The 15,310-nt window shown below is 45.6% G+C and overlaps 1 protein-coding gene across 1 annotated transcript in view; it reads right to left on the bottom strand.

The window, feature by feature from the left end:
• Positions 1-6,214: 6,214 nt before the first annotated feature.
• Miga1 (mitoguardin 1) overlaps positions 6,215-15,310 on the bottom strand; it is a 49,977-nt gene continuing 40,881 nt past the window's right edge. Inside the window, exons 13-17 of the mRNA XM_005357479.2 lie at positions 14,855-14,953; positions 12,044-12,178; positions 11,529-11,582; positions 8,929-9,045; positions 6,215-7,426 (exon numbers count right to left, since the gene is read on the bottom strand). Coding sequence (XP_005357536.1) covers positions 7,208-7,426; positions 8,929-9,045; positions 11,529-11,582; positions 12,044-12,178; positions 14,855-14,953 — 624 coding nt within the window. The 3' untranslated portion in view covers positions 6,215-7,207. The remainder of the gene's footprint in view (positions 7,427-8,928; positions 9,046-11,528; positions 11,583-12,043; positions 12,179-14,854; positions 14,954-15,310) is intronic.

Genomic DNA, 15,310 nt, shown 5'->3' with positions numbered 1-15,310 from the left:
AAAGAAATAAAGAAAGAAAGAAAGAAAGAAAGTAAGGGATGTAATTGGCTGTCTAGTGCCACACAACCCTGAAAGCACACATACAGGTAACCTTATATGGACTGAGCCGGTTATATTTATGAGCATATATATGAATATACAAATACACATATGTGTGCACTAACAAGTGGTGAGAAAGGAGGACCATGACTCTGAAGGGAGGGGAAGGGGTGTATGGGAGGGTTGGGGGGGGGGAGGGAAGGGGAAAAGTTACAATTAAAACCGAGTTTCAAAAGCAGACCATGACAACAAGCAAGGTATGCTGGGCATGGGGCATGTGCAGTCAGACACCTATATAGCCTGGTCTACATAATGAGTTCTAGGCTAGCCTGGGCTACATAGTGGCACCCTGTCAAAAAGGAAAAAGTTAGGGACTTGTAGGGTGTAGGATATACATTGGTGGGGCACATGCTTACCAAGTGAGAGACCCTGAGCGCTCGTGCGTGCAGGTCAAAGGACAACATTCAGGAGTAGAGGCTCTCTTCCACAGAGGGTTCTAGGGAACAAACTCGGTTTGTCAGACCTGAATGGCAAGTGCTTTTACCAGACAAGCCATCTCTCGGGCTCAGTTTACTCTTCTGTGCTGTGGTGTTCAGCCAGCATGAGGATCCTAAATGATCTTGCCTCCTGGCAATTGGACTGCACAGCATTCTCCCACACTGGGTCAGGGTTGGTGCCCAGCAGAGTCTAGGCACTGCCAAGGCTGGGAGATGCCAGTGGGCAAAGTGCTTGCCACACTCGTCCGACCACTGGAGCTGGGATCCCCGGAAGTTGTAAGGAGCCAAACTCAGTAGGGCATGGGTCTGTTATCCCAGTGCACACCATCGGCCCAGTGCACACCTAGGGCAGGACGAAGAGAAGCGCTGGAAGGTACGAGCCAGCTAATCTGTGAATAAGAAAACCCTGCCTCAAAGTGGAAGGTGAGGATGGCAGCTGACGCTGTCCTGACTTCCACACATGCGCCGTGGGCTGGTCTGTGCTTGTGCGAGCATGCGTACACCCTGTCCCAAACACTGCCTATCACACAAATAATGCCTTTTCCTTGAATTACACTAGAGAAGTAGCCACGTCTGTGTTCTTTTTTTTTTTTTTTTTTTTTTTTGAGGCAGGGTTTCTCTGTGACTTTGGAGCCTGTCCTGGAACTAGCTCTGTAGACCAGGCTGGTCTCGAACTCACAGTGATCCGCCTGTCTCTGCCTCCCGATTGCTGGGATTAAAGGCGTGCTCCACCATCGCCCGGCCCACGTCTGTGTTCTAAAACACCCAGGAAACTGCTGAGAGCTCAGTCCATAAGGAATTATGTCCCCTGCCGACAAGTCAGCAATAGACCGGTCTCCTGACAGCAGGGCCGAGTTAGCCAATCTCCCAGCCTTCAGACTATTTTGTGTTGCTATCACAGACACCTGATACGGGGTAACATTTTTAAATTTATTTGGCTCATAACCCTGGGAACTTGGTTGACACTGGCATGGATGTGAGGACCCCCTGCTGTACCACAGGGTGGCTTGCAGAACAGGGAGTCCTGTGTGCTCCTTTAGAGCACCGTGCTCCAGCACCGCTCTCTCAGGGAAGTAACTCATGCTGACCAAGCCTATCAGCAGCACTGACCGCCCAGAGGGCGGAGCCTGACCCCGGAGGGCGGGGCCGCACAACCTCACTGATTTCCTTGAGGCCCATCACCATCTGAAGGTTCCATCAATCACTTCAACAGTGCCACGTGAGAAGCTTCCAGCACACGAACCTCTGAGGAGCACGGCAAATGCAAATCCGTTATCCCCAGTTGAGCCTTCAGTTTCCTGCAACCTTAGGAGAGACCTTGATTCGGAAGCAGCAGGCCGGACATCCATTGGGGTCCACCAACCCTCAAAGCAGCGAGTGTTAGTTGGTGTTAAACTGTGTGACACTCCTCACACAGCTGTGACAAGTGCCTACCGGGAGGCAAGCTGAGGCTCTGGGAGCTGAACATGACCTGAACCCAGGAATTTGCAACAGGCCTTGGTCAACACATAAGACCCTGTATCAAAAATAATGAAGCGGCAGAGGGAAGATGAACGCTTTGTCGCCTGCTCCTGCCATGTAAGCGCTGCGCCTTCTCAGGCTCCGTCATCTTAAGGAGGTTTAGCAGCATCGGCAAGGCTGTAGGACCCGCTCTTCCCCAGCACTGCGCATGGCAAAGCGGCTCTGTGTTCAGGTACCGCCGTGTTATTTCAAACAGCAAATTACCAAGCTCTGAAACTTCCTATATATAAATGTGCCTGTGGAGGCTTCGGGTGACATGCGGGCAGTTAGAAGCGGGATGCTGAGGTGATGTTTGACGTCGCAGTTACTCTGCTGCGGCTTTTAAGAAAAGGATGAAAAGCGCCATCAGGAAGGCGGGCTCTTTCTCTTTGCTGTCCTGGAATCCAGCGCTTCTTTGCCAGAATGGTTACTGCAGGCTTTTTACTGTTTTGATGTACGAAAAGCCAAAGAACCTGAATAGCCCCAAAATGTGTACAGCAGGATCAGAGACCGCAGAGAAGAGCAAGGGAACAAAGGGCAAGAAATGGCAGCTGCCAGTCAAGCTGGTGGGACAAAGGGGTATACTGCAGGACCCACGGAAGTCTCCAAGGCCACGGGATGAAGAGGTGATAGAGAGGGAGGAGGGGAGCAGCAGAGATTTTTCTGTTTCTAGTGTGGTTTTTGTTCTGTTTTGGTTTATTGGGGAGGGTTTTTTTTTTTTTAATTCTTGCTTTTGTTTGCTTACTTTGTTTTCTTTCATGGGGGGATGCAACAGGGATGAGAGGGGCTATGGGGGGGACAGGGAGGTGAACAGAATTGGGGCGCATGACGTAGAACCCCCAAAGATTCCATAATGGAGTTAAAAAATATTAAAGACTACAGGAACTATGAAGAAACACTGCAGAAAAAAAAAAGATGTCAAAAGTTGAGTCCGAGCCACAGGGAAGACAGCACAGAGACAAGAGTTCGTGAAGGGGAGGCCCACAAAGGAAAGAGCAGGGTAGAGGCAGAAGAATGAGCAGCCACCAAGATCACAGCTAGAGATGTAACCTGGAGTAATGACAGACGTGGCGAGGCCCGAGGAGGGGCTTCAACACACGTCACAGGTCTGCGAGATGTGCGCACCTTTAATCCCAGCACTCGGGAGTCAGAGGCAGGCAGATCTCTGTGAGTTCCAGGACAGCCACTGCTACACAGGAAAACCCTGTCTCAAAACAAAAACAATAACAAACAAAGGAAAACAACACAACAAAACAAAAAAGAATTCTGTAAGATTTTTCAAGTGCCAAGACCTTAAGTTTAGCCAGGAGAACCAAAGAGGACACACGAACTGACAAAGGCCTAGCCAGATGATGACACGAGGAGCCAAGTGAGCCCCCAGAGCAGTGCAGAACTGTCCCTCACCATGCAGCTCTGTGTGCTCTAGTGTGACCTGGTTACCAAATAACATATTTCAGTTCATATACTTAACAAGTTAAATACAACAGCAACCCTGGTGCTTGGGAGGTCGAGGCAAGAGAATAAAGCCAGCTTGTGCTACATAAGACTCCCTTAAATAAACTGAAGAACCTTAACAATCCAGGAGCGGGGTGAGGAGCTCCTGGTGGAGCGCTTGCCTAAGATGCTGAGTCCTGGGTTTGGTCTCCTGCCCTGGAAACAGACTCACTGATGGTGAGGGATGGTGCGGTCATACCAGCCTGGGAGATTACACTCTTGATGGCTTTGTTCATTGAAATGTTTTAAGCAAAACATGATGCTGGGACTTTATCCATAGCAATACTACTTTATTTCCATGTTAGCACATACAGACATTTGGTAATATGTTATACTTGACTTCAGTGCTCCCAGAGTCCTGTTTCAGCCTCCAGATGTGGACTATGTCAAAGGGCAGCCTACCGAGGCCAGCGTGGCCTCACAGTTGTATCAAACGTTACTTAAGGCAGCTAGCACATCACCAAGACACCATCACTTTTTTATTTGGCCAGAACTGACATGCTCATCCTAGCGTCTGCACGGGACCAGTGCTGCTGGCTTCTCCAGTGGTGGTTTACTCTTACACAGATGAATGAGTCCAGTTCCTACACTGAAGAAACAGATGTGCTGACATCAGCCAGGGATCACATGTCCATTTACAGCAGGTTATATAAACTCTATGTCTCACATACATATTTGTTGGTTAAAAAATTCACAGATTTCAATTTAGCCTAATCCTTATAGTCGTTTGAAATTACAGCCCAATTAATTTCTGAGTCCATGTTCACACTGAAGGTAAAAACGAGTTCTGAACATAACTTACAGTTCTGATCGTGACAGGCCACGGGGGGCTCACCTCCACTTTGTCAGCCTTGCTTTGCTTTCTCATCCCTAGGCCAACTGCGGGGACTGAAGTAGAAATCACTCATCTTAAAGCAAGGAGACATTGTAAATACATTTTTATACCCAGTTAACTCCACAAGTCAATAATCACAGCAAACAGATACAAACGATAAGTATTCCTCCAGGAGACAGTTACAGGTCTTTGGAGCTGACTTTAACAGAACAGAAAACTTTCTTGAACATATTTTTAACCTCCGGTAAGGAATGACGACCCTTTTAGCTGAACAAGAACAGAGAGAAATAAAGGAAAATAAATCAACTGAATGTTTCCCCTTTCTTTCTGGAAGGTTTTTCTTGGGATTCACTCCGTCCTCTTACGTAGCATGTGGAGGAATGACAGGCGGCCTTCAGTTAATGCCATGAGTCCCATTAACTGCCCCCGCCCCCGGCTCTAGCTTAGTCTGGTCTTTTATTTTTATTTTGTAAAGCATCGCTACTCTGTTTAATTTTAAGGCAAATGAAAACTGGTGTGTATATATCTCAAGTATTTTCAATAGTTAAGCTGGAGATGGTCTGTTTAAAAAGACATTTTCCTTTAAAAAGTTAGCACCCCCCCCCGTGATCCCCCCAAAGAGTTTTCTCCTATTCTTATTACCCCAAAATCTTGCGAGGTCATTATTATCTCTTTTGTCAAAGGCCACAAAGAAAGTATCTGGTGAGTGTGCCTGTTAATGAGCTCACCAGAAACTAACAACTTAAGTACTTCAGCTGGACAAACCAACCCTTTCTTTTCAGTTTTTGAGTCAGGGTTTCTCTATGTAGTCCTGGCTGGCCTCAAACTCACAAAGACCACCTGCCTCTACCTCCTGAGTGCTGGGGTTAAAGGCGTGCACTGCCGCCTCCCAGCCAAACCAAGCCCTTCTTGAAGATGGGCATTTATTGTTTTTAATTGAAATTAAAAGCAGGGAAAATCAAACGCTTTTTGTTTTTTTGTTTTTGTTTTTTTTTTTGGTTTTTCGAGACAGGGTTTCTCTGTGGCTTTGGAGCCTGTCCTGGAACTAGCTCTGTAGACCAGGCTGGTCTCGAACTCACAGAGATCCGTCTGCCTCTGCCTCCCGAGTGCTGGGATTAAAGGCGTGCGCCACCATCGCCCGGCTAATCAAACGCTTTTTGGAAAGGCCATCCACCCACGATGATCTCACGTTGTAGCAGCGCTGTTGCTCCAGAGGGCAAGTCTTCCAACAGTATTTCCCCACGAAACAAAGTTCCCTTACAGCTCTGTTTATAAAACCTCAGCACAAAACATCTAGCTCTCCAGTGAGAGAGAGTTAACTAATACAATCCATAACTGTCTTGCTTACGCGGCAACCGGAATGTGTAGGCACGTGCACAGGGTCACTCACATCTGCTGACATCTCGGAAGGTAGATAAAGTAAGTACAAAGGGAAGCAGGGCAGAATGCATTTGGTACTCGTCATTGGTGAGAATCACAAACAGGGAATTAGGGGAGTAAAAAGTGGTGCAGAAGGCGGCAAGGCGTTGACAGCCTAGACACGCAAATGGCACAAGTCAACACTTTACAAGTTATGATTACTGCACATAACTATGGTGGATATATAAAGGCTTAAAAAAGTTATACTTATTTTTTATCTTTTCTTATCATTAACCTTAATCTAGGCACTTTAATCTAAAAATGCATTTTTAAAGAACGCATTTCAGATCTTTCTGTATAACTCACTCTGAAAACGAACGCAGCCCACTCTAGGACTTCCAGCCAATAAACCGATCCAATGAGCAAGTGGGACCTGATCTTACAGCAAAATTCATGAGGTCTGAACATGTATAATCTGCTTTGCCACTTGTTCATATGTTTATCTTAAGGACACAAAATATATTCCCATATCATTGAAAATATTTGTGTTCAATTTCTGAGAGGAAAAGGCCTTTAAAATACAAGCTCAGAGAGAACTAGTATTTTTAAAACGTGGGCATAAGTTGGCACTCTTCCAGTGTGCTCCACTCTCTGTGGGGAATTAAGTTTGCTTTGTGGACAGAGAAAAAAGGTTTAACACCTTAAGTTCATAGTTTCATTTAAAAGAGGATAATTATTTTTTTCTTTGTAAATAGATTATAATTTTAAATTTAATATTCACCTAAGGGAAATTGTTCCAATTTATAAAAAGCTAAAAGTCCTTGGGTGCATTACAACCCAGCGGACAACAGTGTGTCCTCTGGACACGAAGGTGGTCGGTCCTCCACAAGCTGCACTCTGTGGACTGCTGGCCTCCTCCATTTTAGTTCTGTACACCATTCCCCAGGGGTTACAATTCCCTTGACTCAAATACAAAGCAAATATACAAGCAATAAGGCAAACAGCACAGCCAAACACCACTACTGCCTACATTTGACTAAACTAAGAAGTAACTTGACAGTTAAGAACACGCTTCAGGCAAAGTTAGATATGTTGACACTAGAAGTCATAAACTCCTGCACACGTGAACCACAGTGGTCTTGGGCTAGTGTATTTTCAGGGTGCAAAGCATTGAGGCATATTTTGAGAACGACACTGGACATTCCAGACAATGTGGAGACAATTAATGAACCCCAATGTATTGGCTGCAGTTCAAGCAAGAGCCACAAATTATGCAACGTTTCACAACTGAAATTATTACCTAAAGATTATGAAAGAGTCGCCCGGGACATATCACGTGGGCTCGATGACAGAATCTCTGCAGAAGTCCAGTGCAACACCCGTTCTTTGAGACTTTCTCTCTCCCTCCCTGAGTCTGCAGCATCAATTCTGTGGATCCTGAGGCACACCTCACAACCGGACAGCGCTCACACCTCTTCTGTACTCACTGTACTTTGGCTTCTAACAGTGGGGTGGGCACAGCATGGCAGTGTCCACTAGTACAAGCGGTGGCATGCCTCAGGGCATCCGCGCCCAGACAGGCAACTAGCAGTTCTGTGCGGCGGATGAGCAAGTGCATCAGGTCCTCCGCCAAGGCGTCTATGCTCGAATAGCGCACCTTCTCAAAGTCAAAGATGTCTTTGAGAAAGAAAAGAACTTGATTCTGAAAAATGAATATACAAGAAATTGGTATTTATTAAACCACAATTTGTTACATCCATGAATTGCTAATACTGAAACAGACACCTCAGTTCTTAGTTTCACACCTCATGGGCAAAGAACATTGAACAAGTTATTTGATCATTTTGATTGTTGTTTTCTATGTCTGCAAAATTTGGGCAAATACTACTTGTCCTGTTTTTCATTTGTTTGTCTTTTTCTCTCCCCCCGCCCCAAGTCATGGAAGTCTGGCTGTCCTGGAAGTTTGTAGACCAGGCTGGCCCCAAACTCAAGAGATCCGCCTGCCTCTGCCTCCCAAGTGCTGGGATTAAAAACGTGCACCGTCACGTCCTGTTTACTACACAGAGCTAGCACAGTGAGCAAAAGAGGGACCATCAGATGCACCCAAAGCACTGGGTAATTGTGAGGGGCTGTGTTCCAGCCTTTCCTCTCGGCCACCTCTAAGCCTGGGCCACACAGGTATAGAAAAAGGAACCACTCTCAATAATCACAATACTTTTTAAATGTATATTTTTCTGTTAAAAAAAAGACATAAATGAAAAATAATAGTTTCATGTCTACAGTCAGTGGCAGGCCTTGAAGAGTTTCATTTCAGTGAATTAACTCACACAAAAGTGCATTTAATGTGAGCTGTAGACTGCTAAATTCTAACCTCCACTACTCTGAAGTGATGGGAGAGTGAACTGCAAAGAGAAAACCCAGCGACATCAACTATTACTCCTCGAGAAACCGTGTGCCAAGACTACTAGGGGGCTATCACAGAGTCACTGCGGGTCACAGGCCAGCAGCATCCTAGTGCCCCGTCTAGAGCTAGGAAGGAGGCGGGAGTTGGAGGACTCAAGACCATCTAACCAACTCCACTCTTCCCACTGCAACACACCCTTCACAGCTGGAAGGCTAAGTAGACTAGAAGTCATGATTTCCAAACGACAGTAAGATAAATACTTCCTAAATCATTATACAAACATTGTATTACTAAAGCAAACAGAAACTTAGAAACAATTCCCAGCACCATGAGGCGTGCAAGCTCTCAAATTCATGCTCATCTAATTGTTTGTCTCTGGAGCCTCAGCTACCGCAACACAGCCCAGCAGAGGTTTTCCCTGGCATTTTGTCAGCTGGAACATTTTGCAGTGAGCTCTAACAAATGTTTTGGCAAACACCAACTTCTGACATGAGGACACACTTTAAATTCCCATGTGATTTCTTATAACTTGGATTTCAACATTCAACATCACACAGGCACCGCTGTAACATGGCAACACTGTTCAAGACCCTAACAGGAAAGGTGGACACAGTCAGGGGACACGGAATCTAGAGCGGGGTGTCTGCTCTCTAAGGCACTGGTCCATTACATTAGCATTCGTATTAAAAATGAAACAAATTTAATACTGGCACTTAAATACAGAGGCTAGGTGATTTTTATAACTTCATATATGGTAAACAAAAGTAAACAACTTTGTTTGATTCAATGGCTGAACATACCTTAAAGAAGCAACACAAGTCATACAGAGAATTCCTAGGGCCCAAGAAACCCCAGGCTAACACAGGGCTTACATGCTCACAAATGGCATAAAAATGGGCGAAAAATCCATCTGAGATCTGTTGGGAAGCAAGAGGGAATCCAGTTATTTTTAGATTCTTAAGTTTACTTTCTCTATTAATGAAACACAGACTGCTAGCCATTGTGCGGGCAGCAGTCTGTGGGAGCAGACCGAGGTTCCACGAGCCAGCCTATTGGGAAAATTAATACACTTAATGGTGCCTAGGAGTCAGAGGGTTTTGTATGGGGTTTATACTCTAGCCTGCAGTTTCAGATGAGAAACACTTTCTAAAAGGCAAATTCTCCTCAAAAAAATACATTTTGAGTGTTCCTTACCAGGGGTTCGGGCCAGAAAAATTTCAGATTTTTTAAAAATTCTGGAACACCTCTTCCAACAAGGCCACGCCTCCTATCCTTCCCAAACAGTTCATCAACGAGGCCTAAGCATGCAAAATATGAGCCTCTAGGGGCCAATCTCAGTCAAACCACCACGGAGCACCTGGGGTTTGTATTTAACTTATCTTTCCTAAAGCAAGTGTCATGCGGTAGTGAAATTCTAATATCAGTACCGTGCTCTTCCATGTAATTTTTTAGGGGCATTGGGCTCACTGTTATTTTCATGATATGAAAGTCTTACTCAACTGTAGTGACCTAAAAAACTCCTTCTAAAATGGGTTTTAAGCAATTAAGCACTAAATGATTAAGCATTAGGGCTTGGGATGTAGCTCAGGAGGTAGAGTGCTTGCCCGGCATGCACAAAACTGTGGGTGTGAAACCCAGCACCCTATAAACCAGGTGTGGGGGAACACAGCCCAGGGGAAGTGGTAGCAAAAGGACCAAGAATTCAAGGTCATTGCTGGCAACTTAGTCCTGACCAGCCTGTGCTTTAGGAGACCCGGTCTTTAATAGATAAACACACACACAAAGCACTGAACTGTTCTTACTGAACTCCAACCTTTAGTTAAGAAGGTCAATATGACTAAACTTGCTCATGTGACTGACTTATGAAATCCTGGCGCATATGTTTGCATTTGAGGAAGGTCTCTATGCTCGTTGATAACAGACTTTCCAGTTTAGTGCAGTGTAGGTTTTAAAGCTATGTCCTTAGGAGTCTGAGGGTCTCTTCTGTCAGACTGCCTGTAGACAAGTCTGAAGGGTGCTTTCTTGGTTAATGACTGCTATGGGGGGAGTCACTACAGGTGGTGCCAGCTCTGGACAAGTGGTCCTGGATGATATAAGAAAGCAACCTGAGTGAGGCACAAAGAACAAGCCAGTGAACAACATTTCTTCACAGCTTCTTCCTCGGCACCTGCCTCCAGGTTCCTGCCTTGCATTTCCTGGATGGTGCACTGTAATATGGAAGTGTACGCCAAAGAAACCCTTTCCGCCCCAAGCTGACTTTGGTCCTGTTCCTCTCTAGTCTTGATGTTCTCTCCCTGATCTTTTCAATCGGTGAAGCTTTCCGTTGAGGTGGGTTTTATTTGTTTGTTTCGATTCAATGTAAAGATCTTGTTATGCAAGACTGACAACCTAAATTCAGATCTTTAGAACCTGCATAAAAGTCAGACACACGGCACAAGTATCTGTGATGGCAGTATGTCCCTGCTGGGAGACGGGAAGAAAGCATAGGAGAATCTTCAGCGAGCCTGGCTCACACAGCAGCAGAAAGACACTGTCTCAGAAGAGGAAAAATGTGTAGACTGATCCCCAGATGCTGTTCGTTAGCTTCCATAGGTGTCCTGTGTACACCCTGCACCCCCACACACATATACATTATCATCCACCCGCTCACCACAAACATCCAAACAAGCTCATACCACTGCCAGAGAAAGACAAACAGTATAGTTTTCTGGAATGATTTTAAACTAGAATTACTCACATGGAGTTCCCAGAATGACTTCTGGCAACACCTCCTGGGGAAACCGGGAGGAGCACACTACAGAACCGCTAAGGTCGGCCCTCCAGGCTCAGTGTTACAAACTGTTAGCCTGAGAATGTGGGTGGGGGAGAAACAGCACAGGCCACTGGGTAATAACAGAGCAGTAGCTGGGACAGTTTAGCCCTTAGCACTTTGCACCAAATCTTTTAAACATTGTACACAGTAAATATTGGCATTATCTTCTTTCTCAAAGATGAAGAGAGTTCTCAAAGGCAGAGAGATTAAGCAACTAACCAAGGTCACAGAGAGTTAGTCTCACGCCAGGCAGTCTCACTTCAGACTTCACCCACCTCACCACAGCCGTGCAGAGAGAGCAGTGCTCTGTGGGTAGGATGGACTAAAGATACATGGGAAGACATGTTCACCACAGATGGTGCCCTGGGTTTACCAGTGCTCTAACCGAGTAAGCCACCACTCTGGTGGACAAGCCACTGTGAGCGCAGAAGTATGAAGCCCACCTGCCCTTGATGGCCCTCTTAGCACACAGGCCTGCCTGCTCTGCAGGTGCCGCCCCTGTGTGATCCCTATCAGTCACCCAGTCTCGGCCATTTTCACAGCAACAGAAAGGGAACCAGGCAGGAATCTAGGGCATGGCCAGTTTACCTTCATCTGCTGCCTTTTCTGTTTCAGCACCGACCAGCAACTTGAAGCCACAGCCTAAGTATGTACAGAGGAGAAAAGCAAGGTTTAAAGTTATAGCTGCTACCAATGTTTCTATTTAAAAACAGTGATTTTTATTGGAATTCAAAGTTTCTTGATCTAAAAATTCCAAAGAGCAGAAGTAGGGATACCCTGGCTTCCTTCTATTGTTTACAAGCATCAGGGGAGATACCTCATTTTCATGAAATTTAAAAATTAAATACAAAGCCTGAACTCTAGAACCAAGGAGCTTAGCAATTAACAAAAATGAGCTCAACTTCTCTGTCTCTCTCTGAGACAGGGTCTGTCTGTGTAGTTCTGACTGGTCTGGAACTCACAGAGACCACCTACTTCTGCTTCCTGAGTGCTGAGATTAAAGGTGTGTGCCACCTCTCCTGACCTCCACGTAACTCTTTAATAAAATGTCCCTGGCCATTTCCCATCAAGCTTGAATGGCGAGGAAAGTAAACATCACTCACGGTTTCTTTGAAGGAGGAGTTGAGCCAGCGATTGTTCACTACGTTCTGTATGGATGTTGGTGGGTTTTCTAAATCTTCAAAGGAATCCATTAAAATAAAATCCAGAACCACATCATAAAAATTTATATTTTTCACCTGTATTAAATTGCAAGATAAAAATGGGTGTTAGAGAGAGCTGAGAGAAGTCGGAGCTTTGTGATGTCAGGATTTTCAGTGGTTTGGATTAAGTTTCTCCACAAGCAGAAGGTAAGTACAAAGCCACATCTCCAGGGTATTCATTCCTTTGCTGTGGGAACTCCTTCAGCCAATAGCCTATACCATACTGGTCCACTTTGGGTGTGGTAACATGTGATATATATATATATATACATACACATACACAGACATAAAAGTGTGTCCGGCCCCTTGGCTGTGGATTCGGTTCCAGTTCCCTGCTCACACAGGACTGCTGATCTGTGAGTCTACCCTTAAGTAGAGAAACCTCTATTACACTCCATTCTGGGCTAGTCTGGTACTAGTTAGTTTATTATAACCTGCAGCACCCCTTCCCAGCCCACCAGGTCCGACCAGTCTCTCCTTACCCCCCCCCCCTTTCCTTATTCTGAGCAGCGGCAGCGCTCGCAGGGCATCGTCACTCACTCCCCAGGTCTGCCTGTCTTACCTACGAGGTCACCCCTCGTTCTATCACGCGCTCACAGGCTTTACGCTCTAGCATGTGCTGTACCAGGCGTTCAGATAGCTACAGCAAGAAACCTGGAGTCTATAGGAAGAAAATAATCCCACAGAGATCCGATTACAACCCCAATAAGCACAAGAAAGCATCTAAGTATGCAGCAGAGATTGGTTTTAAGCTGGACATAGAGATGGCCTCCCTGGGGAGGGAGCCTTCCCACGGACAGGGAATTCCTGTCAGACTTTAAGGTCAGAAGAAACACTATGGCGTCAAATGGAAAAGGTACTAAAAGTGTGCCATAGCAAAGCAGGTGGGAAACGTGGCGGGAACCAAGGACCAGACCCTGTGAGGACTCATCCCCGTGTGCAGGACTTTTAATTTATTCTCACCAGAGGATGGAGTTGGTGGGGATGGGAGATGATCAGACCACATATTTTAAGGTTGATCTTGACAAGTTAGAATGAGTGGCCTGGGACTGGAATCTTGGTGCCTGGGAGGTAGAGGCAGGAGGATAAGAAACTCAAGATCATCACACAGAGTTCAGTGCTGGGTTACAATGAGACCTTGTCTCAAAACAAGAAGATAACTTTAGCAGAAGTGTAGGAGGAGCAAGGAGGAGCAGAGTAATGCCAGGGAGGGATGCAGTGGGCAGGGATCACAGGGTACAAGACACCAAGTAGGTCGGGCCAAATAAAGGCCACGGGAATACAGAAAAACTTTACTGCGTTCAGAGACAATGACAAGTGGGTAGTGGAGGAAGGATGAAGGGTGAAGCTCAGGGCTCTGCTGATTAAGTTCATAGAATGAGGGAGCACCAGAGGAGCTTTCTCCGTCTGCACCTACTGTTCCCTCTGCTACAGTGTCTCTCCGCTCCCTGTAAATTCACCTCTAAATGACCACAGCAAGTCGGTCCAGGCTCAGTATGGACTCGCCCTGCCCAGGGCTAGAACGGCCATTTTCCTACTGTGCTTTCATGGTGCTGGTTAGAAACCAAGAACTGTGAGCTGGAATAATACTTTTGTGCTGTTGCTGCTCCTAGACCCTGACATAACCAGAGCTGGAAGTGTTTGTGTACTCAGACCTTTATATCTGCATCAAGTTCTACCACCACGCATAGGCTACAATCTAGGAATTCACATGTATAGCTGCGGTTTGAGTCCTAGGCTTTCTACCTTCTGACAGTAAGAGCCTGCCTGACTTTTCTGCCACATTTGCCTCTCCAGGCCCATGTGTCTGCGTCCCTGGCTCTGCTGAGCTGCCCTGTCTCTTGCTCACCTTAAACTGCTCTTGCATGGGGCACTGTCACTGTGTCTTGTATGAGGAACGAAGTCTGCCACTTGATTGTTAGATGGAAGATGTGAATGAAGAAAAAGGCTTTTAAGATCATTCTTTCCAACCAACTGATTTATGAAGACTATGGTTTCCACTGTTTATGAAGGTCAGAAGTAGGCCAGTGTCTGCCACCACACACACAATTGGCTAAAATGGCACCCTACCACCACAAAGTAGATGCAGTGGTGCCCTATCACCACACAGTAGGGACAATGGTGCTTTATTACCACACAGTAGGTACAATGGTACCCCACCACCACACAGTAGGTACAACAGCGCCCACCACCACATAGTAGATACAATAGTGAACTACTACCACATAGTAGGTACAATGATGCCCACCACCACACAGTAGTTACAACAGTACCCATCACCACACAATAGATACAATAGTGACCTACCACCACAGTAGGTACAACAGTGCCCTATCACCACACAGTAGGTACAAAAGTGTCCTATCACTACACAGTAGGTACAATAGTGCCCTATCACCACACAGTAGGTACAACAGCATCCTATCACTACACAGTAGGTACAATAGTGCCCCCCACCACACAGTAGGTACAATGGTGCACCCCCCCCACAGTAGGTACAACAGTGTCCTATCACTACACAGTAGGTACAACAGTGCCCTATCACCACACAGTAGGTACAACAGTGTCCTATCACCACTTAGTAGGTACAATGGTATTTTACCACCACACAGTTAGATTTCCTATCACTTAAAAAAGACAAAGAAACAATGCCTTAATCAGGTAAATATATGTAGATAGCAGGAACAATGATTGTATGAAATTTGAATTTACCCCTCTGGCAGCAAGTTCCATCTCAGTACTATCCCAGTGGTCAGTCTGCTCTAAAAAATAGATCATCTCATCAAAAACATCTTCAAATTTCTTTGGATTCTGCAAAGAAAATATATTGCAGGCTCAACTTAGCTTTATAACAAGACTTAAGACTACAAAATAAATAAATTACTTTTAAAGAAAGTTAGTTGGATCTTAATTATTTTAAAAAACATTTTCAAATATTATTTACCTTTTTAAAAAAAGTATTTCAAATATCCCAGGCTAGCCTCAAATGAACTGTATAGTGGAAGATGACCTCAAAATCCTGACCCTTTTATCCACCTTCCTTCCAAGGGCTGGGATTACAGATGTGCCCCCTATCTCTCTCTGGTCTATATGGTGCTGGGATTACAGATGTGCCCCCTATACCTGGTCTATACGGTGCTGGGATTACAGATGTGCCCCCTATACCTG

This window comes from Microtus ochrogaster, chromosome 21, assembly GCF_000317375.1.
Source record: "Microtus ochrogaster isolate Prairie Vole_2 chromosome 21, MicOch1.0, whole genome shotgun sequence".
NCBI lineage: Eukaryota > Metazoa > Chordata > Mammalia > Rodentia > Cricetidae > Microtus > Microtus ochrogaster.
The sequence above is the reverse complement of the archived record's forward strand: the minus strand, read 5'-3'. Positions and strand labels throughout refer to the sequence as shown.